Here is a 27,850-nt window from a genome sequence, read left to right on the forward strand (position 1 = left end):
CCAGCCAAAAAAAAGCAGCCTCAGTGTTTTGTGTTTTACCCCCTCAAACTTGTTTGCATAGTATTTTATGATATTCTGATCTCATAATACAGTACAACATAGACAGCCAAAAAACACGCAGAAAAAGATTTAAAATATGTTATGCAAAATGAAAACTGATGGCCTTTTAATAAAAGTGTAATTATTCTTTTCGTGTTAAAAATTAAAAATTAAAATAAATATGACAATAACCCTTTTCTGATGCAAGCTATAATTTTTCCTAAAATAGGCAGTAGAAATTATAATGTAGGTTTAGTACTGGTGGTAAAAGGTTAACAAATGAGTATACCAGAGCACAAGAGTCAGCGGTCAACTCTGACAACCTGGAATAGAATCCGGAGGAAGTTAAAATAGGCCAATGCTTATTCTATATACACTCCCACAAAGGTTCCACTGGATTCAATGGGACTTTCTTTTGAGTTGTTATGTATAGGATTGCCCTTTGGGCAGAATAATTCTACGCCACGGTCCCATTGGATTGGAGTGGCAGGGACACCACTACATTCCAAACCCTGCCAGCTCACAACAGCAAGGATTGAAGGGAAGTTTCCTTGCTCTTTGTTTGTTTGTAGCTCTGGGAATGGCTGAATGACCCAAGGAGCGGACCCTTCTAAGGGATTTTGGATCCCAAGCTACCAGTGCTCTGCAACACCCTGTTTTGATGCTACATTGAACTGGCTGTTGCTTCTTACTGACCACCGACCCACAAGCCACCAATTGAGGGGAAGTGGGCTAGGACTGTGCTATGTCTCTCTGAAGTCTTTACAACTGAAGTAATGTTTTCTCTAGACGGGAGTTTTAAGATACTTTGAGGCACAAGGACAACACACGTTATCCCCAAAGCATCCACATCTACAACCCCACCTCCAGCTCAAATTACGTCAGAAAAGGAGTAATTATTTATTAATTTAGAAAGTTATTGAAAGGATACAAGGATTATTGTCATCAATGCTGCAGTTATCCAGGATCAACGGGATGCCATCTAGATCATAAACCTGTAAGAAAATAAAAAATATTTTATAAAATATTTCTCCTAGGTGGGTAAAAATACACAAACATAACCCATTCCTAAATGGATAGGTTTTGTATATATTTATGCAGTGAGAACCATGGTTAACTATGATGTATGTATTCAAACACAATGCCTAATAATTGGCCACAATCCAATATTTAAAACTAATGATGTGAAGCAGGTTTGGCAAGGTGTTACATCTATACTTTAGGCCAGATTCAGTTAATGAGTTCTGTTAGTGGAATCCCATGCAAGGACTTCCACGAACAAAATGGTGTTTCTCTCCTCCCCTGGCTTGGGGAGGTTGGAGAACCCCCAGAACAGAGCACAGGAGAAGGCGGGGGGGGGGGGAGAGAAGGGTCGTTCTGTTTGCCAAGCCAAAATCCTTGCGTTGATAGCAAAATTACCACAGCATGTATTAAGCGAACCCCTTCTGAAGGGGTTCTGATGTGGTGGCCTCTCAAGCGTTCTAAGCCAACTCAAGCTGCTTTTGAAATGGCCAAATCTGAATTGGAATAAGTATCATATTTGTTGCAAACCCCTGCTATACACACTCTAGAAAATATTTTAATTCCAACAGTTCTTTTATTGTAGCCTATTTATTTATCTCTATATAGTGCTTAAGAGATTTTTTTATATATTAAGCGATTCAGAAATTAAATAATCACTCAATTTCAGATTAAACAATCTCAATGCATGCACAATGAAAACCAAACTTGCAACTACCCAAAACATCACAATACACTATTTAAACTAGTCTCCTACAACGAAAGTATAGCAATATACTTTTACAACATTTGGATATGCCTAGGCATGCCAACTCTAGGTGCAAAGCTCTCTTTGACACAGTAATTACCAATTCAGACAGTTTTCATTCCAGAAAGTATACATCAGAAGTAAGTCAATTTCTAATGGAGAGTTGGGCAACAATGATAAGTGAACACTACAAGGGTTCGTTTCATTACATATAACAGGTCTAAGGATTCAGCATGTGAACTGCAGTGCTGTCAGTTTTAATATAAAAAACGAAGGCCATTCCCAACCCTCACTACTGTGAAATGGCTTTTTTATTATTATTATTATTATTATTATTATTATTATTATTATTATTATTACTTAAGGTAAAGGTAAAGGGATCCCTGACAGTTAAGTCCAGATGCAAACGACTCTGGGATTGTGGCGCTCATCTTGCTTTACTGGCCGATGGAGCCGACGTTTGTCCACTTCCGCAGACAGTTTTTCCGGGTGATGTGGCGAACCAGAGCAGCACACGGAAACGCTGTATACCTTCCCGTGGAACGGTACCTATTTATCTATTTGCACTGGCGTGCTTTCAAACTGCTAGGTTGGCAGGAGCTGGGACCAAGCAATGGGAGCTTACCCTGTCGCACAGATTCGCACTGCCAACCTTCCGATCGGCAAGCCCAAGCAGCTTGCTGGTTGCTTGGGATGGAAACAGTGGTGTAAACCACAGCCCCACCCGCATTCCTTATTATTACTTAATCATGAACCAAAACAATACCTCCCCATGATAGGTTGGGGCAGGGCAGGGCTGTTATTAAAAGCCTTCCACAATATACATATCACTCATAGCTACTATTCCCCGCCCCACTCCCATTTCCAATCCACTACATATTACAGTGGTTTAGAGAATTAGTTCCCAATCCAGAATCCTCCATTAAATTTCACTTCATCCGTGCCCTCACTGGGTGACCTTCTGCAGGCACCTCTCTCTCAGCCTTGGGCTTCCCTGCTTGACTCAGGCCTTGGTCAGTCGCGCAGCATGCCAAACTAGAGAGAGAGAAAAGGCGGCCTGGGCAAGAGGGAGCCCAGCCCCCTCCCAAGCCCTGCACCAGAGGGAAATACCTGCCTCACCCAACATATATGAAGCACCGCTCACCTGCAAAGAGACAGTAATGTCTTAGAGGAAGGATCAGGGGCTTACACTGCCTTGCTCCTTTTGATTAAAAAACAAATCCCCTTTTAGCATTTGCAAAGGAACAAGGCAATGGTAAGCCTTGTTTTTGTTGGCACACTTGTACATGCACACAACTGTGTACAAACAAAAGTGTCTTTAAGAGACAAAAATTGTAGGATTTCTGCCCTGGGTTTACAAAGACAACTATAAACTGTGGCTTCCCTCTTGAAGCCTGTCACATGGACAAGCAGGGCCCCACAAAAAGGTGTTGTGCCGTATCCCTGTTGCAAATGTTGCCTGATCTTGTAACTGAGGGCTTGGGGTGGAGGGACTTTGCAAAGACAGAAGTCCCTGCTCTAACTTCAGTTCCAGTTTTTCATGCCAAGTGAACCAGCCTGGACGTCCAATGAGCCTCAGCAGCTTCCAGTTAGCCTGTTAGACTTTAGAGATGGGCAACCTGCTGTCGTTAGCTTTATATGTGGGATATTGTCCCTACACAAAGGCAAGGTGCAAATTCATGTCTACCCCAAAGAAAGATGGGGCATTTATTCCCTGCTGTTTAAAGATCTCAGAGCTTAGGGTACAGGCATGTTGGCTTATAATATATGGCACTGTGGCTTGTGGCAAACAAGTCTATTATTGGAAGCTACCACATCCTGCAAAACTGCTGAAATACTTGTGGCTCTTTTTCCCCAGGACATACATATGCTGGAATGGCAAAGGCTCTGATGTGACATATACTTCCCATACGAGATGGATGGCGTAAGTAGTAAGTAGCAGAGATTCTTTCCCAGCCGCACCAGGAAGCCCCATGCCCACCCATTGAAAGCAAAACTATGATCATTGCCTCTACCATACTTTAAAATTGTGTTGCTCTACTGACACTATGAAACATTTAAATATATACATATGAGGGGGAAACTTTTTCCCTCCTGCAAATGTAACGAGAATTTTGACCTTTTCCCTGCAAAGTCTATATGTATTTAAAGTGTCATTCAATAAAAGTGGCTGTCTAGTGACACAATTGTATTAATGTCTTACAACAGATATCCCACTGAAATTTAAGCTGACTGTACTTATGTAAAATATTCGCATGTCATTAAGTTAAACAGAGCTCAATAGACTCAAAACAAAGCTAGAAAATGAGTTCACACTCATTGAGAATATTGAGGACACCCTTCTTTTTCTTATTACTAGCTTCCCCCATTCCTTAATCTCAATCTACTGCCCAGCTTTCCCTCTATTACTTCAGCATTGGCATAGCCAGGATTTTTGTTGGGGGGGGAGAACCTCAGTTAGCTATGTATTTTTATTGATTTTTATTCATGTACTTCAGCATAATTCATAATTTCACTCTTCTTCTTTTCACCTTGCTTGCTCTCAAGGAGCTCAAGGATGCTTATATGGTTGCTTAGTCTTACTTTTGGTTGCTACTATTGCATATGAAAATGTGCATGTTAACTGCATTTACCTGATTAACATCACATCTAATCTTGCTCTCACATTGCTCTCACTCATTCTTTGAAAAAGCATTTTGGAAAACGTAATTTACTTGTGTGGATTTAGAAAACTAGCTTCAGCTTACTGGCTGCATAAACACTACCAACCCCATCTGAGATGACTGTGATGAGCATTATTACTGCAGCACAGTAACTGAACATGAACACTGGAAATCAGGGCTGCAGCACAGCTTACTGGGTAGCAAACCCTGACACAAAGCACGTGTTGGCCTTCCAGTTATCTAAGCCACTAAAGGACTGAGGTTCAGCAGGGATAAGATACTGTCCTGTTAGCTGGGGAAAGCAGCTGTTGGTTACAGCTAGACCTACCTGAATAATATTTCACTGTGTGGAATAACTCTTATTTCTTATACTATGAAAAATAATACAATGAGTTACATACATTCATGCATTAAAAATACATTTCAATTTTTTTGGGGGGAGTCAGCATTATGATCTGTAATGTTGGCAATAAGAGACTGGAGAAGTGACTTCTCAGGCTGCATTCATAAACACAGAAAAAAAGATGTGCTCTTGAACTATATGCACCTTACAGTTTTGTATTATTTTGTTTACATCATTTCATATTTAATTTTCGTATTTGAAAAAAGAACTTGCTCTTCACACAGCTTCAGATGTTTTGTAATGAGAATGTAAGAACCTACCATTCTAATAATAATAATAATAATAATAATAATAATAATAATAATTTATTATTTATACCCCGCCCCACCCACTCTGGGCGGCTTCCAACAAAATATTAAAATACAATAGTCTATTAAACATTAAAAGCTTCCCTAAACAGGGCTGCCTTCAGATGTCTTCTAAAAGTCAGATAGTTGTTTTTCTCTTTGACATCCGGTGGGAGGGCGTTCCACAGGGAGGGTGCCACTACTGAGAAGGCCCTCTGCCTGGTTCCCTATAACTTGGCTTCTCGCAGCGAGTGAACCGCCAGAAGGCCCTCAGCACGGGACCTCAGTGTCCGGGAAGAATGATGGGGGTGGAGACACTCCTTCAGATATACTAGACCAAGGCTGTTTAGGGCTTTAAAGGTCAGCACCAACACTTTGAATTGTGCTCGGAAACGTACTGGGAGCCAATGTCGGTCTTTCAAGACCGGTGTTACGTGGTCTCGGCGGCTGCTCCCAGTCACTAGTCTAGCTGCCGCATTTTGGATTAGTTGTAGTTTCCGGGTCACCTTCAAAGGTAGCCCCACATAGAGCGCACTGCAGTAGTCCAAGTGAGAGATAACCAGAGCATGCACCACTCTGGCGAGACAGTCCACGGGTAGATAGGGTCTCAGCCTGCGTACCAGATGGAGCTGATAAACAGCTGCCCTGGACACAGAACTGACCTGCGCCTCCATGGACAGCTGTGAGTCCAGAATGACTCCCAGGCTGCACACCTGGTCCTTCAGGGGCAGAGTTACCCCATTCAGGACCAGGGAGTCCTCCACACCCGCACGCCTCCTGTCCCCCAAAAACAGTACTTCTGTTTGTCAGGATTCAACCTCAATCTGTTAGCCGCCATCTATCCTCCAACCGCCTCCAGACACTCACACAGGACTTTCACCACCTTCACTGGTTCTGATTTGAAAGAGAGGTAGAGCTGGGTATCATCCGCATACTGATGAACACCCAGCCCAAACCCCCTGATGATCTCTCCCAGCGGCTGCATGTAAATGTTGAAAAGCATGGGGGAGAGGACAGAACCCTGAGGCACCCCACAAGTGAGAGCCCAGGGGTCTGAACACTCATCCCCCCCCCACCACTTTCTAAACATGGCCCAGGAGGAAGGAGCGGAACCACTGTATGACAGTGCCCCCAGCTCCCAGCCCCTCAAGACGGTCCAGAAGGATGTTATGGTCGATGGTATCAAACGCCGCTGAGAGATCCAGCAGAACTAGGAAACAGCTCTCACCTTTGTCCCTAGCCTGCCGGAGATCATCGACCAGTGCGACCAAGGCAGTTTCAGTCCCATGATGAGGCCTGAATCCCGACTGGAAGGAATCCAAATGGTCCGCTTCTTCCAGGTGTGCCTGGAGTTGTTCAGCAATCACCCACTCAATCACCTTGCCCAAGAATGGAAGATTTGAGTCTGGGAGATAGTTGGCCATATTGGCCACATCTAAAGATGGTTTTTTAAGAAGCGGTTTGACAACCGCCTCTTTCAGTGGGTCTGGGAAGGCTCCCTCACAGAGAGAAGCATTCACCACCCTGCGGAGCTCATCGCCCAGCCCTTCCCGGCTAGCTTTTATTAGCCAGGATGGGCAAGGATCAAGGAGACAGGTGGTTGGTTTCACTCGTCCAAGCAGCCTGTCCACATCCTTGGAGGTAACAGATTGTAACTGATCCCACGTAACTTGACTAGACAGGACCCTAGCACTCTCCCACCCCAGCCCTGCTCCCACGGTGGAGTCTACCTCTTCCCGAATCTGAGCGACTTTTATCTGCAAAAATTTTTTTCAAAATCACTGCAGGATGTAGTAGTAGGTGGTTCCGCTAAATTGTGAACCACATGAAAGAATCTCCTGCTGCTGTTTTCTGCAGATGCAATAGAGGCGGTGAAGAAAGTGTTTTTCGCTGTCGCTACCGCCACTTGGTAGGCTCGACATTGAGCTCTAACCCGTGTCCGGTCAGCTTCAGAATGAGTTATCTGCCACTGACGCTCTAGCCATCTCAGTGATTGTTTCATTGCCCTCAGATCCGTGGAAAACCACGGGGCTGCCGGGCCCCATGCAATCGGAGAGGGCGCTTTGAAGCCAAACAGTCAATAGCCCTGGTTAACTCCACATTCCAGCGGGCCACCAGGGAATCAGCTGAAAGGCCATCAACATGGGATAAAGCATCCCCTACCACTCTCTGGAAACCATTTGGATCCATTAAGTGGCGGGGGCGGACCATCCGAATCGGTCCCACCTCCCTGCAGAGGGGAAGGGTCTTTAAAGTGTTCTTTAAATATAGCCATGAAAGCAGAATTATGCTGAACCTAAACTTGAGTAGCATAGTTTCTAAGAACTCTCTGTTATACATGATAATTATTCTACGGAGTCAAAAAGATTTCCAATGTAGAAAAATCATTACTTATAAAGCAGAACAATATAATTCTATATAAAATATTTGAGAAAAGAATGTCTAACTTTGAAGGGTCAATTGCCCTTTAGTTTTAATTTTAGTGTTTAGCACATACAGTACTTAAGTGCCTTAGATAAGAATCAGGTCAACTTATGCAATCAGTTGCTTACCTTACTTAATTTGTTTAAAATAGCGTTGAGATAAGAAAAGTTGAAGTGGTCTTTGTAAGGAGTGTATGTAATAGAAGATTTCTCTCTCTCTCTCTCTCTCTCTCTCTCTCTCTCTCTCTCTCTCTGCTGATCTCATGCTGAGGTTGCAATTCCCAAGATTCACTTGCAGACTGAAGCAGAGATCTCAGCACCACAACCACCCAAGTAGTGGCAACTTCCCAGAATGACACACCCTACATCCTATTGCAATTATGATTGGACTTTATTACAGTTTCCACAAGTGATCCACACACACACACACACACACACACACACACACACACTCTAACTGCAGTGTCATTGCTGAAAATATCTCTTATTTGACAGCTGGATGTTAACCTTTCATAAAAAAACCTAATGGACTGCAACTTTAGTAATTTTTGCATTGCTTTTACATTTCCATCGTTTTTATAAAGGAGGACCAAAAAAAGAGAGACCTGAACTATATGAAGGGAAATAGCTTCTTGGTCCTCCAAGCTGTTCAACTGAATGGATCTTACTTAAGTAAGAAAAGAGAGGGGAAAAGAGAGGACCCAAATAATTACCGCCCAGTCAGTCTGACATCAATACCAGGGAAGATTCTGGAGCAGATCATTAAGCAAACAGTCTGTGAGCACCTAGAAAGGAATGCTGTGATCACCAATAGTCAGCATGGATTTCTGAAAAATAAGTCATGTCAGACTAACCTGATCTCATTTTTTGACAGAATTACAAGCCTGGTAGATGAAGGGAACGCAGTGGATGTAGCCTACCTTGATTTCAGCAAGGCATTTGACAAGGTGCCCCATGATATTCTTGTAAAGAAGCTGGTAAAATGCGGTCTTGACTATGCTACCACTCAGTGGATTTGTAACTGGCTGACTGACCGAACCCAAAGGGTGCTCATCAATGGTTCCTCTTCATCCTGGAGAAGAGTGACTAGTGGGGTGCCACAGGGTTCTGTCTTGGGCCCAGTCTTATTCAACATCTTTATCAACGACTTGGATGATGGACTCAAGGGCATCCTGATCAAATCTGCAGATGACACCAAACTGGGAGGGGTGGCTAACACCCCAGAGGACAGGATCACACTTCAAAACGACCTTGACAGATTAGAGAACTGGGCCAAAACAAACAAGATGAATTTTAACAGGGAGAAATGTAAAGTATTGCACTTGGGCAAAAAAAATGAGAGGCACAAATACAAGATGGGTGACACCTGGCTTGAGAGCACTACATGTGAAAAGGATCTAGGAGTCTTGGTTGACCACAAACTTGACATGAGCCAACAGTGTGACGTGGCAGCTAAAAAAGCCAATGCAATTCTGGGCTGCATCAATAGGAGTATAGCATCTAGATCAAGGGAAGTAATAGTGCCACTGTATTCTGCTCTGGTCAGACCTCACCTGGAGTACTGTGTCCAGTTCTGGGCACCACAGTTCAAGAAGGACACTGACAAACTGGAACGTGTCCAGAGGAGGGCAACCAAAATGGTCAAAGGCCTGGAAACGATGCCTTATGAGGAACGGCTAAGGGAGCTGGGCATGTTTAGCCTGGAGAAGAGGAGGCTAAGGGGTGATATGATAGCCATGTTCAAATATATAAAAGGATGTCACATAGAGGAGGGAGAAAGGTTGTTTTCTGCTGCTCCAGAGAAGCGGACACGGAGCAATGGATCCAAACTACAAGAAAAAAGATTCCACCTAAACATTAGGAAGAACTTCCTGACAGTAAGAGCTGTTTGACAGTGGAATTTGCTGCCAAGGAGTGTGGTGGAGTCTCCTTCTTTGGAGGTCTTTAAGCAGAGGCTTGACAACCATATGTCAGGAGTGCTCTGATGGTGTTTCCTGCTTGGCAGGGGGTTGGACTCGATGGCCCTTGTGGTCTCTTCCAACTCTATGATTCTAAGTAGCATATACATATTGGCCAGGCTTTAATATGTTTAATATTTTTGTATAAACCGGTAACTTACTTTTGTGATTTATGCATCTATGAAATCTATATATTTACAACAAAGAATATACAATAACCAAGGTATGCAATGTTGTAGTACTTAAGCATTACAGAATGGAGGTGACTGGAGCCTCAAGCGTTTCTGAACAGGGCAACACATGAAGCAAACTATCACTAGATTATATGCCACTTTTTAATGTCAAAGTTAAAGCTACCCAGGTTTCATGGTGTGTTTGCTTTCTCTAGAAACCTGGCAGCCTAGCAAAAACCAAAACAATAAAACCCTGCGGTGTGTGAAACAGCACTGATTTTTCACATCAGAGAAAGAAACAGTACATTTCTACCAATTACTTGCCCTAACTAATCTAGAAACTGATTTAATGGAAACCTTTAAAAATATTTCACTTCTTATAAACCGTTTCACTTTTTAGTTGTGTTTCCTTTCTGCCACATCCACCAAACTGTTGGTCTAGAAAAAGAAAAATACTGCCCTAAGATGTGGGCCCTATGGGTTCATACAAACATTTCTTTCTTAACATTTGATGATTAACAGTAGAATGTGTGGGCTCATTCCACTGGAAACCATTACGCCTGAGATCATTGTGAGATCAGAGGCACAGCATTTCCCCCTTAAAAGGTGCAGAAGGCTCTTTATGGATGGTGGTAGCAGGGATTGGGGGTGGGTAGGGGGAATGGAAATCTTGTCACCTGTTCTGAAAGAGGAGAGGAAGACCCTACCATGACTGCAGTGTGCTGCATCCTCCACAACATCTGAGACAAGAGATGTACATCCAGATCTACCTAGCCCTGGTGCCAAGAGGGATACAGTGTTTGCAGACTACGTTCAGCATCCTCCTCCTCTACTGATTAAACCCAGTTTGTGGATGCCAATCAAAAATGGACCAAAAGAAAAACCACCAAACAGTTTATCTGGGACTGCAATCCTCCTCTTCCCTATGGCCCAAGTGACCTCTTGCACACATCTTTGCTGGAAATATGCCTGAAATCAGTGCTATTTTTCTAGAAAAAGAGGAACTGAACATGAATGCCTCCCTCATTCTCTGAGAATGGCAATGGCACCCACCTGATAGGTGCAGGAACTGAGTTCTAGTGAGTTCCAGTTGAAAAAACCCCCTTGCCTGAAACACTTCTTATATGTACAATGCTGTCCCTATCATGGCCTTCCTCCACCACCCACCCATGAGACATCTAAATCAAGGTGAAGAACATTCGACACATTTCTGAACATTGAGGAAGACCCTGTTGCTCCACAACATATCATTCTGTGCATGCAAAGCATTAGCTAGCAAACCCCATGTGGGGAAGCAGTTCCTTCAGTGATAGGTTTCACTGATTCCTTAATTAGGCAATAGAAACAAAAAAGAAAATCATTCCTGATCCTGCTACAGTTGTGTGCTACTAGCGGACATGGATGGGAATGGGTATTTCCAAAAAGGCACACCTGACCTGTTCAGAGGGACCCAGGTGAGCCTATGCAAAGGGACCAGGGATAAACATTTGTATCTGTATGCTTACACACATAAGTCACCCTTACAGAATGAGGGCTGAAGTGGATTTTACTGTGATGATGATGAAGATAATGATGGTGGTGGTGGTGATTACAGAAATTGTTTACAGGGTGTGTTTGACAGTTCAACCTTTCACTTAAGAATTGTTAGTACTGTATGAGGTAATCCAAGAGGATTTCATAGTTTCACCTCTCCCCCCCCCCTTTCATAGGTTGATTTTGAGAACAATTACTCCAGGCAAATACAAACCCCACTGGCAAATTAAAAGATCCTATAACAACATTATCAGTATAATTATGCCCATTTTCTTCATGTCTTTGAGACTCCACTCTCTAAAAGTTTCAATTTAAATCAACATTTGTTCAGCCTTTAGTTTCCTCAGTACTTATACATCCAGAAATTAAATGAGGCAAGAGAACTGAAATCTAGCTGGACAGCTTGTTTTACAATTGACCATGTGTCCATCACAACCCCCTGCATCTTCCTGAATAAGAATGGAGACATTGTACAGCAATCCCCTCTTCACCTACAAAGTATCACTGTTAATTCAGCAAGATTCCCCTTCAAACATATTAAAAGTTGTCGAAAGATCTGTCCTTATTAAAACTCACCAATTCTCTAGTCTCACAATTACAAATGAATCTTTTAAGCAAGTATTATTTGGTTAAAAATCCAAGTTTTTTTCTTACATCCATTCTGTATTCAGACTTTTTAAAACACACACAGCTTTGGACCAATTTACACATTAATATTGCTATATATGCTGCCACAAAACTGCTTCCTTGTGATTTGCTCCCACATAGCAGCAATGGATAAAAACACAGAAAATGTGGCTTGTGCACATCACACGGGCAACTCCCATGTTGGATCAGGGCAGGGGGATATCTTGGCACAGCCACTTAGCCACTGACTGCATGCCATTTCTTGTAAGATCTTAGAATAAAGTCAGCATATATGTAAGGCAGAAGGTGCCAAGAATGTTCATCAGACGGAGGGGGGTGCTTCTATTCCTGATAGAGGAGGATTCCCCCTACAGGCAGGGTATTTAGTTTGCAAGGTCCTCTCCAGAGGGGAGGAGTCAACCCCCTTCTCTCCCAGTGACCCTGCCTGCTCAAGGGATGGCTGGGTCTTTGTGTCTCTCTCTGTGTGTGAAGACAAACACTTGCCTGAGTGCTTGTTTTGTGTGGATTTCCCCTTTGTCTAGTCTTCTCCTTCGTCCTGTTTGCTGTATCATCTTTCTGAGTGAGTTTTTTCACTCTGTTTTCCTCTTGGCTGCCTCCCCCAGCTTATTCATTTCTACTTCATTCTCTTCGTTTTCCTCCCCCCGCCCCCTGTTCTCTGGGGAGACTGTAGGGAGCAGCTGGATTCTGACTGGATTGCCAGGCAGGCACAGGAGGAGTCCACAGAGGCGACACAGGGCCAGGAGCCTCTTTCTAAAAAAAGCAGGAACGCCATTTTGTTTCAGCAACTCAGCGTTTCTGGGATGGCCCCAGCAGCTCCTAGAGACGTGATTGCTGCACCTGTTGGTCTAGCAGTTTTGACTGGCTGCATTATCACTGCACCTTTGGGTCCCAGTGCTAACTGGGAGTTTGAGCAGCTGCTGCTGCAGTGGGCTCAGTCGCATTGCTTTCCCCACCTTTTCTCTGCATCTGTGCACAGGATGACTGCGCTCTCCTTGCGATGTTGGCACAGAGGAGATCTATGCATTTGGAGATTCCAGGCAAGCTGCCTTTGGTGATTCTCCAGGTTCTTTGCCAGAGCAGGTGAGCGTGAGTAAGGGAGAAACCCCCTCTCATTCTGAGGCCTTCCTTAGTTCAAAAAAATTCCCAGGATTGCTTCGGACCTCCTGTAGAGGAGGCACACGAAGAAGAGCCTCAGAGGATGATCTAAGGGTCCAAGTAGGTTTATACAGAGGTATGAACCTCATGCCCCTTAAGGTATTGTGGTCCTGAGCCATTTAAGGCTTTATAGGTCAAAACCAGCACTTTGAATTGGGTCCGGAAACTAATTGGTACCCTGTGCCATTGGCAACCTGGCCATTGAATTAACCGTCTTCAGAGGCAGACCTACATATATCGTAATTGGGGGGGGGGTCATTCCACCCTCCGCTATCTTCCTCTGGTTCTATGCATTGCATAATTTTTTGACTTTATTGGCTGCTGTGGTTGATTTGTAGATTGATATGGGGAGGAGTTCTGGGACATTAACTTTTGCATTGCTGTCTAACCACATGTTTTGTGTCTGAGTGTCCTGTGCTCCAGCAGTGGGGCTGGCGTATGGGCAGCTGCTTGAGGGCTGAGGTGTTATTCTGCTCTGCTACTCTGCCTGGAGAGAGGGGATGACACCTCCCCTCTAGAGAGGACATTGCAAGCTGAAGATTCCCTGTCTCCAGTAGGGGGAGTCATCCCTATCAGGAATGGGGACTGAAATTCACAGTAAGAAAAAAACCTGTTTTTTATTGCCAAACAAAATTCCAAGTATTTCAAACTTGACTATTCTTCCCCAAGGCAAACTATGAAGAAACAAACCTCACCAAAAACAACCTCACACAAGTTGTCAACAAGAAGTGAAAAACCATTGTAAAAAGCACTTATTTCAGCTCAGTGAGCTATTTTCATTGGTTTACAAATGTATTAAATGCTGTAACACCTACACAATGGCAATAACTTTTCTATATAGTGAAATGGAAAATGACACTGCCGCAGGTCAGATAATATTTCAGCCTATTAAGCCAGGATATGCACAATCATTTTTCTTGCACAAACAGCCCCTTCACTCCATTATTGATGTAAGAGGCAATTAAAGCAGGAAATAAATATACAGTTTATAGTTTCCCATTTTATCTAAAGCAGGAAACTCTGGCTACCAGTTTGGGACAATTAAATACTTTCTAAAAATGGTGGTGTAACACCTTGGCTTGTTCCAAATCTGGTAATAAGTTTCCCAATTCAGATGAAACAAGGAAATATGTTAATAAGAGCCTTCCTTGTTTAACTGCTGCAAGTCACAAAGGGAAGAGGAAAGGGACTGTGTGTGTGGGCAAAAGGTCTGTGCACCTCTTTGCTTAATGAACTGAGATAGGACAATCTGAAGATTTCTCAAGCATCAACTAGTCAGTGGCTTATAAACCCACCTTTGAACTATGGGGAATTTGAGTCACTAAATGCTACCCCTGTTCCCAATGGAGGCTGAGTTTGCTGACAGATCAAATCTATTTTAAAAGATAGGTGATGAATCATCCCCATCCCAATTTGCCTTGGAGAATAAAAAATAAATGGTGGCTTATATTTAGTGCAGAATTAGTTTCTTGAAATTAGTTTCAATGTTTGTTTTCAAAAGTATTAGCTCCTACAGCTCTGAAGCTATGCTTGAAAGTTTGCAGACACTGCCTCATGAAATCTCAAGTCAGCAGGGGGGCACAGTCAGAGCTATTACCCTCCCTATAATAAGTAGAAATTTGGTATTTTTAGCATATACATGCAGTCCTACATGAAACACCAGGAATTAATGGAAGTGATTTTAAATATTACAACTGACTTAAAGCACCCTTGCAGCATACCATATTTATTACCCGCTTGAGACTTTTTTTTGCAAAATTTCTAAGATATAAATGTCTTTTTGTACTATGAACTGCACAACAAATTGCTTACAGTCTTTAGCTTTTCTTACCTTGTCTTGGTTAGCCTTATTCTTGTAACATAAATTTCCAATCAAACGAATTAGATGTGACTTAAACCCCACAGCTGGATGACAGCTTTGTTCTTGCCCAGAATGAGTCACTGTGAAGATGTTTGTGCTCTGCTTCCCAGCAAGATGTGTAAGCTGCAAAGTTTCTAAACAGAGAAAATAATTCTGTCTTATTTTTTAAAACATTATCTTTATAACGCCCATGATACTTAAGTTTTGTTTTACTGCATAGTTATTAACATATAATTACAAAAGGAAATCAATCTACATCTTACTGCTATTGAAAGAAACACTACTAAAATCTGTAATAGGTTGTCCCAGAAGTCTCCCCAGGAGGGGAACCAGATGGTCCTCTTTGCAAGGACAGAGAGCTGAAGGAGAATCTGGGCACGACCCAGGAAGGGGAAAGGTGGCATGGGGAGGTCAGAGGGGTGATGTGTGTGTATTTGAGGTCTCTGAGAGTATCCTGGGAATCATTCCAAAAAGTAAAAACAGAAAATGCATTAGACAAAATATTCCTGTTCAAGATCAGGTTCCTGTATGTGACATTCTAACTCATGTTCTAAATGCACTGGTTCAATTAAGGCTAGTATAATGAGTCATATTACTGCAGTTTCCTGAAGTTAGCCAACATTTCAAGCATCAAGTTGAATGTATTTTGCAGCATATTTAAATATGCTGCATAAATACTTTAAAACTTGCTGGCTAAGAATGTTCGGGAACCCTCAACATTAACATATGGTTTCAGTGTTCTATGCTATCCTATGTTTAATTAGTCAGCAGGGCTATTTGGGTGAAAATTCATAAAAGTACTTATTGATCTCTAAGCTCACTGGTAAACTCTTTTGCACCAAAAGTAGCAAATATTGCTCAGTGTGCAACTTTAGAAATTATTGTTTAGTCCTCTGCTCTGGTACAATAGATAAGAAATCAAACAGAGTCCTTTAATTCATAAGCCTAGTTCACATGTCACATAGAATCAGAGTTAAAAACAAACTACAATTTAATGTGAATCAACTCTAGTGAACACTGCTGAAAAGTTCTGGCTGTGCTCCTCTTGAGCTCCAGTTGCTGCCACAACACCAAGGTATTATAACATTTACTACCAAATTACTTCACAGGAGCATTCAAGTTTCAATTCTGTTTCACACATTCTGTACAATGTGAAGAACAGAGGCATGCAGAAAGTAGTGTGTGAACATTGGTTCATATATGTGATTTTTTAATACAAGATACACAATATCTTGGAATAAACATATATCGCACCAAAGCTTATACGTTTTACCTGATGGTTAGCTAATCCTTTAGCAAACCTTTGAATACCTTTTTCATCCAAATATAGATATTGGAAGACATGCTATCAGTTTTCTGCTTCCTATTTTTAAGTTATTGGTCACAACTGTCAAGTGTTCCTTATAAAACCTACTTTCAAGTAGAATACAAAGCATTACTCCTTAGATTATTACATTTTTAAAAATGTGTGTGCTTCTTACTTACTGACAGTCACCTCAAGCAAATCAGGGCAAGCCTGCAGACATTCCAGATGTCCAGAGTTTGATGTCATTTCACAAAGAACATCAACAAGCCGAATCGTGACTAGTGCTTCCTATGAAAAACAGGCAACAGTTTGAAATCTCAGTTTTCACCTACTTAAGAAGTAAATTTCTAGCACCTATGGCAGCAAATGCCTACTGAAATTGCCAGATGGTATTAGAGGATATTGCAAATGGTCATGGGGTAAGCTTTACTTGCAAACACAGTTCCTTGTCCCAATGTAGCATAAATGCACGATTATTCAAAACAAACAAAACTGCATGTTTTGTACAGACTGCAGAATTCAGGTTTTTTTGGCACTGAAATTTTATTACCCTTGTGCAGAATTTTTTACAACCTTCTTTGGTACAGTGGTACCTCGGGTTATATACGCTTCAGGTTACATATGCTTCAGGTCACAGACTCTGCTAACCCAGAAATAGTACCTCAGGTTAAGAACTTTACTTCAGGATGAGAACAGAAATCATGCAGTGGTGATACGGCGGCGGGAGGCCCCATTAGCTAAAGTGGTGCTTCAGGTTAAGAACAGTTTCAGGTTAAGAACAGACCTCAAGAACGAATTAAGTTCTTAACCCGAGGTACCACTGTACTGATTTTTTTCTAATTCAAAAGCCTTGTAACATAGTCAAATGCAAACCTCCATAAAAATGAGCATATTGTACTACAAATATCCAATCAACCTCAGAATCACAAATACATAATCAAGAACAGAAATACTGCTGCAAGGGTGATACTCCAAAAACTAAACACAAACTTGAAATAAAGAAATACAGAAATATAGAAAGTCTCTAGCTACATTATTTTCAATATAAGATTGTTCTGCAACAGAATTAAATCGTTTGTGGCAAAGTAATTATATTTACATTAAAGTTCAATAAATATTCATTTGAAATAATGTGTAGTATTTGTGATTAGATAGAAAGGGAAATTATTGTCATTTGCATATTATTTATTCACCCTGAGAGCTGTTGCTTGGAATTGTCTAACTGCAGCTGGATTGATCTGTACCAACTGTGGTAATTGCAAATCATCATATGCAGAAAACAGATTATATCAAATTTAAGACTAGAAAGCGATAATTATGGGCTACAGTGGCAGAGCCGTGTGCTATATTATGGCTTTCCTGAATAAGACAGGAATTGCCCTTGCAACTGAAAATCCAGTCTATAAGATAGAGAAGTGTTAATGTTTGGATAAAGGTCATCATAAATCCAGGATTTTCTAAACTGCATGAACAAACCAGTTAACAGAAACAGCAGATCAATCTGTTCCTGGATTATATCCATTTGAGAAGATGGTATGATTGTATATTTTCCTCCTTTCCATATATCTATAAAGAACTAGATTTCAGAAAGAGATATGGTTTCCAGCCTTCTCCTTGACATTTTGTTCAAATCAGAAGACTATTTCCCTTCCCACAGGGAAGAATTCAAACAAAGAAATCCCCCATTTGTAGCCTAAGAGAGTACAAGTAATTTTCAATGTGATCTAGCCACAAGTATTAGGACGAACTGTATCAGCTAATATATCAACTGTGTGGCAATATTACAAGTTATTACTGGGACATGCATATCCAGACATCTCTGATATTTCATGCACTTGATACTACAGACTCAATCACCATGATCTCATAAATTGGCTCTTGCGCTGTTTGCCCACCCACAGAACATCCCTATTTGTTTCAAGACAGCAGAAAAATCCATGGTTGCAGATGATTATTAACATTTGTTTTTTAAATGTCTGCTTTCCTATCAATGTCTTACAGGACATGTATGGAGTAACTGTAGTGAGCTGAACTGGTAAATGCAAATGAGAGCCACAAAGCTCTAGATCAGATCACGTTTCACCAGGTTTACAACATCAGATAAAAATATACTTACCTCGTCATCATCATTTTCTGCAAAAGCCAATATGAGCACTGCTTGACATTTCTCCTTGAAACAATTTACAAGAAATTTGGCTGTTTCTGCACTGATAACTGTATTGTTTTCACCAATTTCGGATTGTATCAATTCTAAAAACGAAGCCCTAGAATAAAAATGCAAGCCTTGCTTATTTACATTGTTTACCAAATGGAGGGCACAATCAATATATTTAAATTAGACCACAGTTGCTAGGCCACCACAGATCTCCTGATGCCTCATGGAGTCTCTCACTAAAGAAATTCCAATCCACACCTTAAGTGTGATTTTTACTTACCTAGTTATAAAAATGTTTATATACCACTACTCATTTTTTAAAAAAAATCAGAGTGGTTTACAACAATTAAACTGAAGTAAGAGGTAATATTCGCTCAGTTTATCCTTCAGTCTATACCAGATGTGTGATATATTTCTTTTATCAAATTCAAGAAATGACCCATTTTTTATTTTTCTTTCTTGTTTAAGACTACAACTCCCATAATCCTTGACCCCTGGAGATGCTAGCTGGGGCAGATGAAAGTTGTGTTCCAAAACAGGGCACCAGGCTGGAATCTGCTGCTCCAGTAGAATGAGCTGACAATTTTTGTCAGTATTGAACAAGTATTATGCTGGCCACTGGCAAAAGATTAACTATCAGGTTTCTTTGGTACATTCATTATACAATTTAGAACCATTGTTAGTATGTCAATTTGCAAACTGATCCTTATAACTTGAGCCCAATCATTTTGAACTGTGGGACATCTTCATAACATATAAGACTGCATCCACCATTCCACATTTCAAGCATCCAAACATATCCATTCCATATATTCATTCTTTGATGTGTCACATATTATCTTAAATTAGGTCTCTTTCAATGATGTACTGGCAGAAAAGTGCTTTTTGGCTCCTATATTTTTGGCCCTACCTCTCTGAAGAAGAAGTTCTTAAATCTTTTCTCCAAACGATAACCCTCATTTTTTCCAAATTTAAAAGGCAGTAGAGTTTTATAAGATACATGAATATACTCCTTTAACTTCACATGGAGTCAACTGCTTAGGTTACAGTATTCCCAATTCTTGTGTTACAAAATGTTAACAACCCCCACCCCAATTTAAGTTGTCCAATTATTGTTAAATTAATAAGATGCTCTCTTGAGACGAATCCTGATTCCCAAACTATATCCCAAGTCTTAAAACTTATAGCCTGTAAAATGAAATTCTCTGCTATTTCTTATATGAGGGGCTTTTAGAGGTTGGACAGAGCACTTGGTCCCTTCTTTGCCAGCCCCTCTGGGGAGTAAAAAGCAGACTAGTAAAAATAAAAGAAAATGTCAAGCTAGAAACGCAGGAGGAGGCCACTCCACTGCCCCTTCTACTGCTTTCTGGCTGTTAGGGCTGCGGCCAGAAGTGGCAGGCTCTGTGTGAGGGAGCTCCCTGGTAACTTTTTATATTGTTGTTTGTTTGTTTCATAAAATGTATACACTGCTTGATTTCTTTTGCTATTGCTGACAGTTCTGCTGCTAGCACCAACAGTGAAAAGTGATAACTGACAGCTTTGCTTGCTCCTTGCGAAGCTGATGTAAAGTCTAGGGCCCCGGAACAAACTGTCAAGGTAACAAGCAAGTTGGGTTGGGCATGGAAAGGGCAAGTACAGTGGTGCCCCGCAAGACGAAAAACTTGCAAGACGAAAGAGTTTTCCGGTTTTTTTAGTCGTTCCGCAAGACGAATTTCCCTATGGGCTTGCTTCGCAAGACGAAACGTCTTGCGAGTTCTTGCGAGTTTGTTTCCTTTTTCTTAAAGCTGCTAAGCCGCTAATAGCCGCTAAGCCGCAAGACGAAGAGACTCGCGGAACGGATTAATTTCGTCTTGCGAGGCACCACTGTACTGTGTTTACCAACCATTTATTCATGTATTTTCCTAAAGTACAACTTGTTCCCCTCTAACAAGGGGAAAGGCAATGGGCGGCAGGAGCTTAATCTAAACCCTGTAAAAATTATAGCTCAGGAGTGGCATCCTAGGGGTGAGAAGTCTGTTGAACCTTTTTTTCCTGCTCTAACTCTAGCAGGGCAGCCTTGGGGGACTGCAGCAAACCGCAGCTACAACCGTAGTTCAGTTTCAAATTTAGGGTATGAAACTGACATCTTAAAACTAAAGAGTAACTTATACGTCTAAAAACCTCAGCGGAAGCTTACCACAGGTTCGACTTAAGGTTAAGTGCAGCATATAAACTAAATGGTAAGGGCAGGCCTCAAGCCAAGTTAAAAGCTCAGCTTTTGCTTCAGATTCAAAATCAGTAAAAACTAGATGAGTAAAAAACATACTCACTTAAGACTGTAATCCTAACTATGTCTAATCAATAGGGCTAACTCCCATGTAAGTGGGGTTAGGAATGCAGAATAGATCATCATACCGTGTCCGCTCCCCAGAAAAAAATCCCATCCGCAGGGTGCTAATCTAACCTAAACAGCACTTCAGGTTTCTGTTCACTAAATAGTGGTGCAGCCAGTTGCTGGCCCACATCTCCTTATATTTTTTTTTAATGAGGCCTGGCTGATTGTGTTAAAAATATGCATATTGTAGATTCTGACCTCACTTTATATAATGTGCAACTTCTACCCCACCCATTTCCTTTTTGAAGAATAGCACACTTGCTCTTTTCCATACACAGAATTTATGTGCATGTTTGTGCAGATTGAGATATAAAAGAACATGGCACAAATGCATTGTCGCATTCATTGTGCACTTCCTTTGCAAGGTAGTGAAGCATATCTAAAGTTATTTGGTGCAAATCTGTTTTTTTCAAATAGCTATTAAATGGCTGCATAAGTTGAGCCATGAAATACAACAGGGTGCGGTGCACTTATGAAATCAAGGCATAAGCATGAAATCTTGCCTTCATTTTCTCTTTCTGTGTGTGCATTTCTTACAGAGTAAGGGCGCCAACCTGGATTCTGCAACCCCTATCTAAATCCCTGCCAGTTGTGGCTAAATTGTAATGTTAACCAACCAATTTAAAACCATTACTGACATAGAAACATGTATTTAGAGATTCTGTGCCAACTATGAAACCACACTTTTTTTTTTCAAATCATGTGAACAGGATACTCTATATGGAATGCTAAATGCTGAAACCCACATTGGTTTTTGGGGTTACCTTTCTTGATTGCTCAGTTTGGCATACATGGCTTTGACCAACTCGGGGCACTTCAGCAAATGGTTGGTAACAATCAAGAACCTGAAAGAGGAGGAAAAACAATAGGACAAACTGTTGTTGGTTGTAGGAAAACTGCAAAAGTTAGCTACTTTGCACTGTGCAAAGTTAGTTCACACTGGCATTTTATAGTAGTTGGTCACTAATCAAGTTACATTTCTATCAGTACCTGCTAAACTATATAAGAAGTCAAAAAAACAACAAATTTAACTATTTTTTTCTTTGCAACCATGGACATGTGCAGAGCCGGATTTTACGTATAAGCTAAACAAGCTGTAGCGTAAGACCCCACTCTCTTGGGGCCCCCCAAAAAAATTAAAGGGGGGAAAAACTAGGTGTACATTTCCAAAATATAAGATAAGGTCAACAATTACTTTGATAAAAGGCATATTTTGTTATGTGCAAATGGCTTCAGATACCTATTAGGTCCATAAATTACCATATAGCATATATTCAACACAAAAAACAGTGAAAATTTGTTGTTGACAAAGGACAGCTGGACATATAAAGGGCCACATTACCTTCTGTTGCTTAGGGCCTCATCAAACCTAAGTCCAGCCCTGGACATGCATCACAGGCAATCTTGTTAGAAATTCTAGCCTATAAATATATTTGCTAATTGCTACTGCAGTCCCTAACCTCCTAAATTCATGAAGGACCACGTGTGCCGCCTGGGAGTCATTTTAGACTCCTAGCTGTCCATGAAGGCATAGGTCAATTCTGTGTCCAGGGTAGCTGTCTACTAGCTCCATCTGGCTAAGACCTTACCTGCCTGCAGACTGTCTCACCAGAGTGGTACATGTTTTGGTTATCTCCCGCTTGGACTATTGCAATGTGCTCTATATAGGGCTACCTTTGAAGGTGACTCAGAAACTACAACTAATCCTGAACTGGTGATTGCGAGTGGCTGCTGGGACCATATAACACTGGTCCTAAAGGAAATTCACTGGCTCCCAGGACATTTCTGAGCACAATTCAAAGTCTTGGTGCTGACCTTTAAACCCCTTAACGGCCTCAGCCCAGTATACCCCTGAAGGAGGGTCTTCATCCCCATCATCCACCTCCAAGGGTCTCCTGGAGGTTCCCTCCCTGCGAGGAGTGAAGTTACAAGGAACCAGGCAGAGGGCCTTCTCGGTAGTGGCGCCCTCCCTGTGGAACGCCCTCCCATCAAAAGTCAAGGAGATAAAGAACTACACAACTTTTAGAAGATATCTGAAGGCAGTACTGTATCGGGAAGTTTTTAATGTTTGATGTTTTATTTTGTTTTTAAATGCGCTGGAAGCTGCCCAGAGTGGCTGGGGAAACCCAGCCAGATGGGCAGGGTATAAAATCATCATCATCATCATCATCATCTTCACCAGCTTAGGGTGGGTGGCTGCCACAGGAGAGGCACAACTTCATCTGGTCAGGTGGAAGCTATCACCAGCGGTAGAGAGCAAAATGTCCTGAAACATGGCATATCCAGGTGGAATGGGTTGCCAAAGCTTTGGTTCTGTCTGATCCAAAACACCATGTATTCCACCAAGTGGCCCAATCCTCAGACCCCTCAAGTATGCTAGCTTAGTGGTAGCATTGCAAAATATAACAAATGCTCCCCCCCCCTCCTTTCCTGTCCTGGCTGGCAACACTTCAGAAGTTGGTCCACTGCACCTTGACCCCAGTTTAAGAAGATTAAATAGTAAATGGTATTTTTTTTTTAAAAAAAAAAATGAATTGGATATTGTTTAGGCAGACTTAAACGCAATATAAAGTAAATGGGAGAAACAAGAATGCAATCATTTGTAAATGTCCAGAAGACAATAGGTTAAACATGCTAAATAGATAACTCAATTATGATACTGAATTTCATATGCACACAAATAGTTGGATTAAATTCCCTGTCCCACGCAAGCCAGGACATCTTTGATAACAGAAGTAGGCAAATTCCTCTGTAGATTTTCCTAAACTACAAAAATGGAGATTCCCAATCTAATGTTCTTTCCACATGCACCCCTTTGTCCAATGGATCATGCACTGCTGCGTAACAAGGAGTGTTGTAAAAACATTTGAAACCTTCAGGATTCAGTCTTGGACAAAGATGGAAAAAACAATCATAATTTTTTTTAGCTGTTGACTGTGAATTTCAGGTGACCAGGTAACCAACTAGGCACTTGGTTTTTGAGACAGAACACTAAGGATGCAATCCTATATATATTTACATGAGCATGAGCTCCATTCAAGTCATGTGCTATGATTTTGCTATAAACAGGAGAAGGGAAGATTTACCAGATTATAGGATTATTTCATCTCAAACCAAAATAGTTGCATTTCCTTAAGAAGCAAAATTACACCTTTTACAAGTAATAAATCTGACTGATTAAGGAAGGGGGTTGGAAAACAAACAGAATCACAACCAAGTTACACATTAAATGCAAAATGGGGGTACCACCAAAAATGTCATCACCCATAACGCTTGCCCTATGCAATGACACCATTGCATTCTGAGTTTTTCTTCTCTCCACCAGCCTATGATAAGGAATGAGACATGAAAACTCACAGAATGACTTCACAACGTGGCGTAAGTGCTCCTAAATATTACAGATAAGAGAAGGCAAATTCACCCGGGGAATATGCCTTTTCAGCAGCATCCTCATAGTGTGCAAAGTATGTCCCTTGACACTCCAAACGGCCAGATCCACTTGTAGCCCCACCCACAAAGGCATTGTGTTTATATTATGCAATGTGGCCCAGCTTCAACGCTGAGAATAGGACCATTAGATGTGCTTTGCCCAGCTTCAGCACAAAAATCATTTCCACATGGTGTTTGTGATTATATTAGTCACAATTCCCATTTAAAAGTCAAATATAGTCATGGCTTTGAGAGAAAACTATTAAAAGAGTTCTTGTAGAATACCAGCATTGCTTCTACAGATGTCAAGTATCTGTTGCAACACTACAATTAAAGAACATTTTTTCCAGTGAGAAATAGCTATCAAACCCTCACTTGCACTTGGAACCTGGAACATGAGGAAACTCCAACTTTCCAGGAATTAAAAACAAATTTGGTCTTTTGGAGAGCACACAATTTTGTAGGGGAAAAAATAAAACTATCCCTAAGTTAGAAAGGAAGGATTTTCAACCCGTAACAGGGCTGAAAAATATTTTTACACACAGCTAGAGAATACTTTACACATTATAGCATAATGATTATACAATTCCATGACTCCCTTTTCAAACTCTTCCTCACAGCCTCTGGTCTCAACTACTGGCTTTCCATTCATGATTAGCTCCACAAGCTTGAAGTACCTACAAAGTGGGGAAGGATAACCCTATTTCCTGGTCTTTAAACTTGTAGAAGGGAGGTACAGAATCAGCTATACAGTCATACCTCAAGTTGAATGTGCTTCAGGTTGAGCACTTTCGGGTTGCACTCTGCGGCAACCCGGAAGTAACAGAGCGCGTTACTTCCAGGTTTTGCCGCTCGAGCATGCGCAGACGCTCAAAATGATGTCAGGCGCATGCATGGAAGCGGCAAAACGCGACCCGTGCACGCGCAGACGTGCCGTCGTGTCTTACGTTCTGTGTGGGAAGCGAATGGGGCTCTGGAACGGATCCCGTTCGCATCCCAAGGTACCACTGTATTCATATATGCTTATTCCAGTTAAGAACAAATACGAAGCGAAGCAGCAGGGCACAGTTTAGTTTCTTCTCCCCCATTATCCTCTCCTCCACCACAACTATATCAACAGATAAAAATGGTTCCTCCCCAAAGAATTCTGCTTTTTTCTGGACTTTGCATGTATAAACACACTTGGAATAAAGTTGTTGTTTCCTCACCTCAAAAGGGGTATTTCAAAACTGGAAAAGATGTAGAAAAAGTAAACCAAAATGATCAAGGAAAGGTTACAGTGTTGGGGGCTTACCGGTTGAGAGAGAAGGTGAGTAAGAAGAGATATGATAGAAATTATGCATGGTGTGGAGAAACTAGACCAAGAAAACTTTTCTCCCACTCTTATAATACTAGAATTTGGGGACATTCGATGAAACAGAATGTTGGAAGATTCAAAATGGGGAAAGGGAAGCACTTCTTCACACACTGTACTATGGAATTTGCCGTCACAAAATGTAGTGATGGCCACCAACCAGGATGGCTTGGAAAGGGGTCAGACAGATTCATGGAGGTTTAGGCTATCAGTGGTTACCACTATGGTGGTTGTGTATTACTTCCCATATCAGAGGTGAGATGCCTCTGAAGACCATTGCTGGGAATCACGAGGGGGGAAAGTGCCATTCTTGCAGGCTTGGCATCTACTACTAGCTACGAGGGCTGTGCACTAGGACCTCCCTTGTCAGAGCCAGTCTGCCTCTGAAGACCACAAGGGAGGACACACTCAGGTCCTGCGTAGAGGCAGAGCGCAGGCATCTGCTTGGCCCTGTGAGACCAGGATGCTGGACTAGGTGGGCCACTGGCTTGATCCTCAGGCTCTCCTTGGGTGCTCAGGAGGGAATGCTTGTTCTAAAATTATCTAAAGACAAATAATGCTTTTTCTTCAAATCAGTAATTTTAATATGACAAATGTAGCTGATTGAAGCTCATTGACTGGAGCACCAGTCCTAAATCTAGTCTGTAATTGAATATCCATAGTTTTTCTAAATTAGCTTTTATAACATATACTGGATAAATTATAATGCATCTTTGAAGCACTTTTCCCTATCCCAGATATACAGTATGTGTTTGCAGGTTCAATGTTTAAAATAGATAACATATGGTGTCCAATGTTGTTTCTTTTCCCTTTTACAGGCGGTAGCTTTCAAAAGACACAAGGCTCTTCTCTGCTGTTGATTAGAGCAAACCAAAATAGAAAAAAATTATCTGACTTCTTGAAGACTTTTAAATTTTCCAGTGCCTAAGGCATGACTTTTCATCTGCTTGCGTGTAAAGAAGTGTTTTTTTATACATAAAAGGGGGAGGGGGAGGGAAGGAAGAAATGCAACTCAGAGAAGCAGTCGGATCAGTTTACACTGCAGTTCATGACATTCCCATCTTATTTCTGCTATCTCCTCTCCCTCTACCCAAGAAAACATATGAGTAGATAACCACAGTAATGATTACAGGACTGGGATAATAAACAGGGTAGAAGACGACGGATATAGATATATATATATAGAGAGAGAGAGAGAGAGAGATATACACACACAGAGAGAGAGAGAGAGAGAGACTATATATCTATGATTTGGCACAGTATGTATTGCACCGAACTCACACTCTCAGTCAGCAATGCAATACATCCACACAAAATCCTTGCTCTATTTTGTATTATTATTATGGCCTATGCTAATCATTACAATATAAGGATTAGAGAAGCTGCCTTATAATTAATCACCCATTGGTGTATTTAGCACAAAACTATCCCCTTTACTATCTAGCGGCTATCCAAGATTTCAGCTAGATGTTTTCTCCACCCCTGATACCTGAGGTCCTTTTAACTGGATATATTGTGAATTGCTTCAGGAACATTTATATATGGAAAACCTTTTGTCTCTCTGACCAATCTACTTGCAAGTAAGCTACCGCAGGTTGCACATAATACAGGGTGCAGCCAAGTGGACAGCATCCTATTTGCTCACATCCCTAAGCCCACGTTTCTGCCACAGTGAGTTGCCAAGTATGACTCTTAAAGATCAACTGAGTCCCAAGACCCCTTGGCCAGGCTACCTTCTAAGGAGACCAAGTTAAACTGCTTTGTGTTTTAAAAAGGAACCTGTATAACCTACCTCAGTACAATTCTGCACCTGAAGAAATCCAGGTTACCATATCTAGTGAGGCCAAGATGCTCAGTTTAAGCAGTGTATATTTCTGGTAGATGGGAAGAGGGCTCAACTTGTTTTAGATGAAAAACAACAACTGAAGAAAGCTAGATACACACACACACACACCTTCAACATTAATAAAATGTCCCATTCCCCCCCCCTTTTTAAGGCCACTACTGTGCTAGAAAAAATAATTCCCACTTAAAACAATAGCATATACTATTTCTGTATATAGAGTATATCAGTCATCAGTCAGCCTCTATGTAAGAAAACAAAAATGAGTATCCTGGGTTTTTTTGGGGGGGGGCAACAACTAAATATGCTAATAAATTTGAAACTAAGGCAACCACCACAGTATATCAAAGTAAAGATGGTATCTTGCCTTTCACATTTAAATATATAAAACCATGGCTAACTCTTTGAGAAGAATCTCAGAGACAGAAGACTTTTTAATAATCAAAATATCTGTTTCTGAGCACAACTCAAAGTGTTG

General features: G+C 41.4%; 1 protein-coding gene across 3 annotated transcripts in view; it reads right to left on the bottom strand.

Moving 5' to 3' along the window:
* ATXN10 (ataxin 10) overlaps nt 1-27,850 on the bottom strand; it is a 67,792-nt gene that overhangs the window by 12,631 nt on the left and 27,311 nt on the right. For 2 of the 3 annotated variants that reach the window (XM_053387571.1, XM_053387569.1), the window contains 5 exons: nt 21,511-21,591; nt 18,334-18,481; nt 16,397-16,505; nt 14,882-15,045; nt 971-1,034 (listed from right to left, as the gene is read on the bottom strand). In XM_053387571.1, the coding sequence (XP_053243546.1) occupies nt 971-1,034; nt 14,882-15,045; nt 16,397-16,505; nt 18,334-18,481; nt 21,511-21,591 (566 nt within the window). The remainder of the gene's footprint in view (nt 1-970; nt 1,035-14,881; nt 15,046-16,396; nt 16,506-18,333; nt 18,482-21,510; nt 21,592-27,850) is intronic. The other variant, XM_053387570.1, reaches the window with a different exon arrangement.

Source organism: Podarcis raffonei, chromosome 5 (assembly GCF_027172205.1).
Source record: "Podarcis raffonei isolate rPodRaf1 chromosome 5, rPodRaf1.pri, whole genome shotgun sequence".
In the NCBI taxonomy this organism is placed as follows: Eukaryota; Metazoa; Chordata; class Lepidosauria; order Squamata; family Lacertidae; genus Podarcis; species Podarcis raffonei.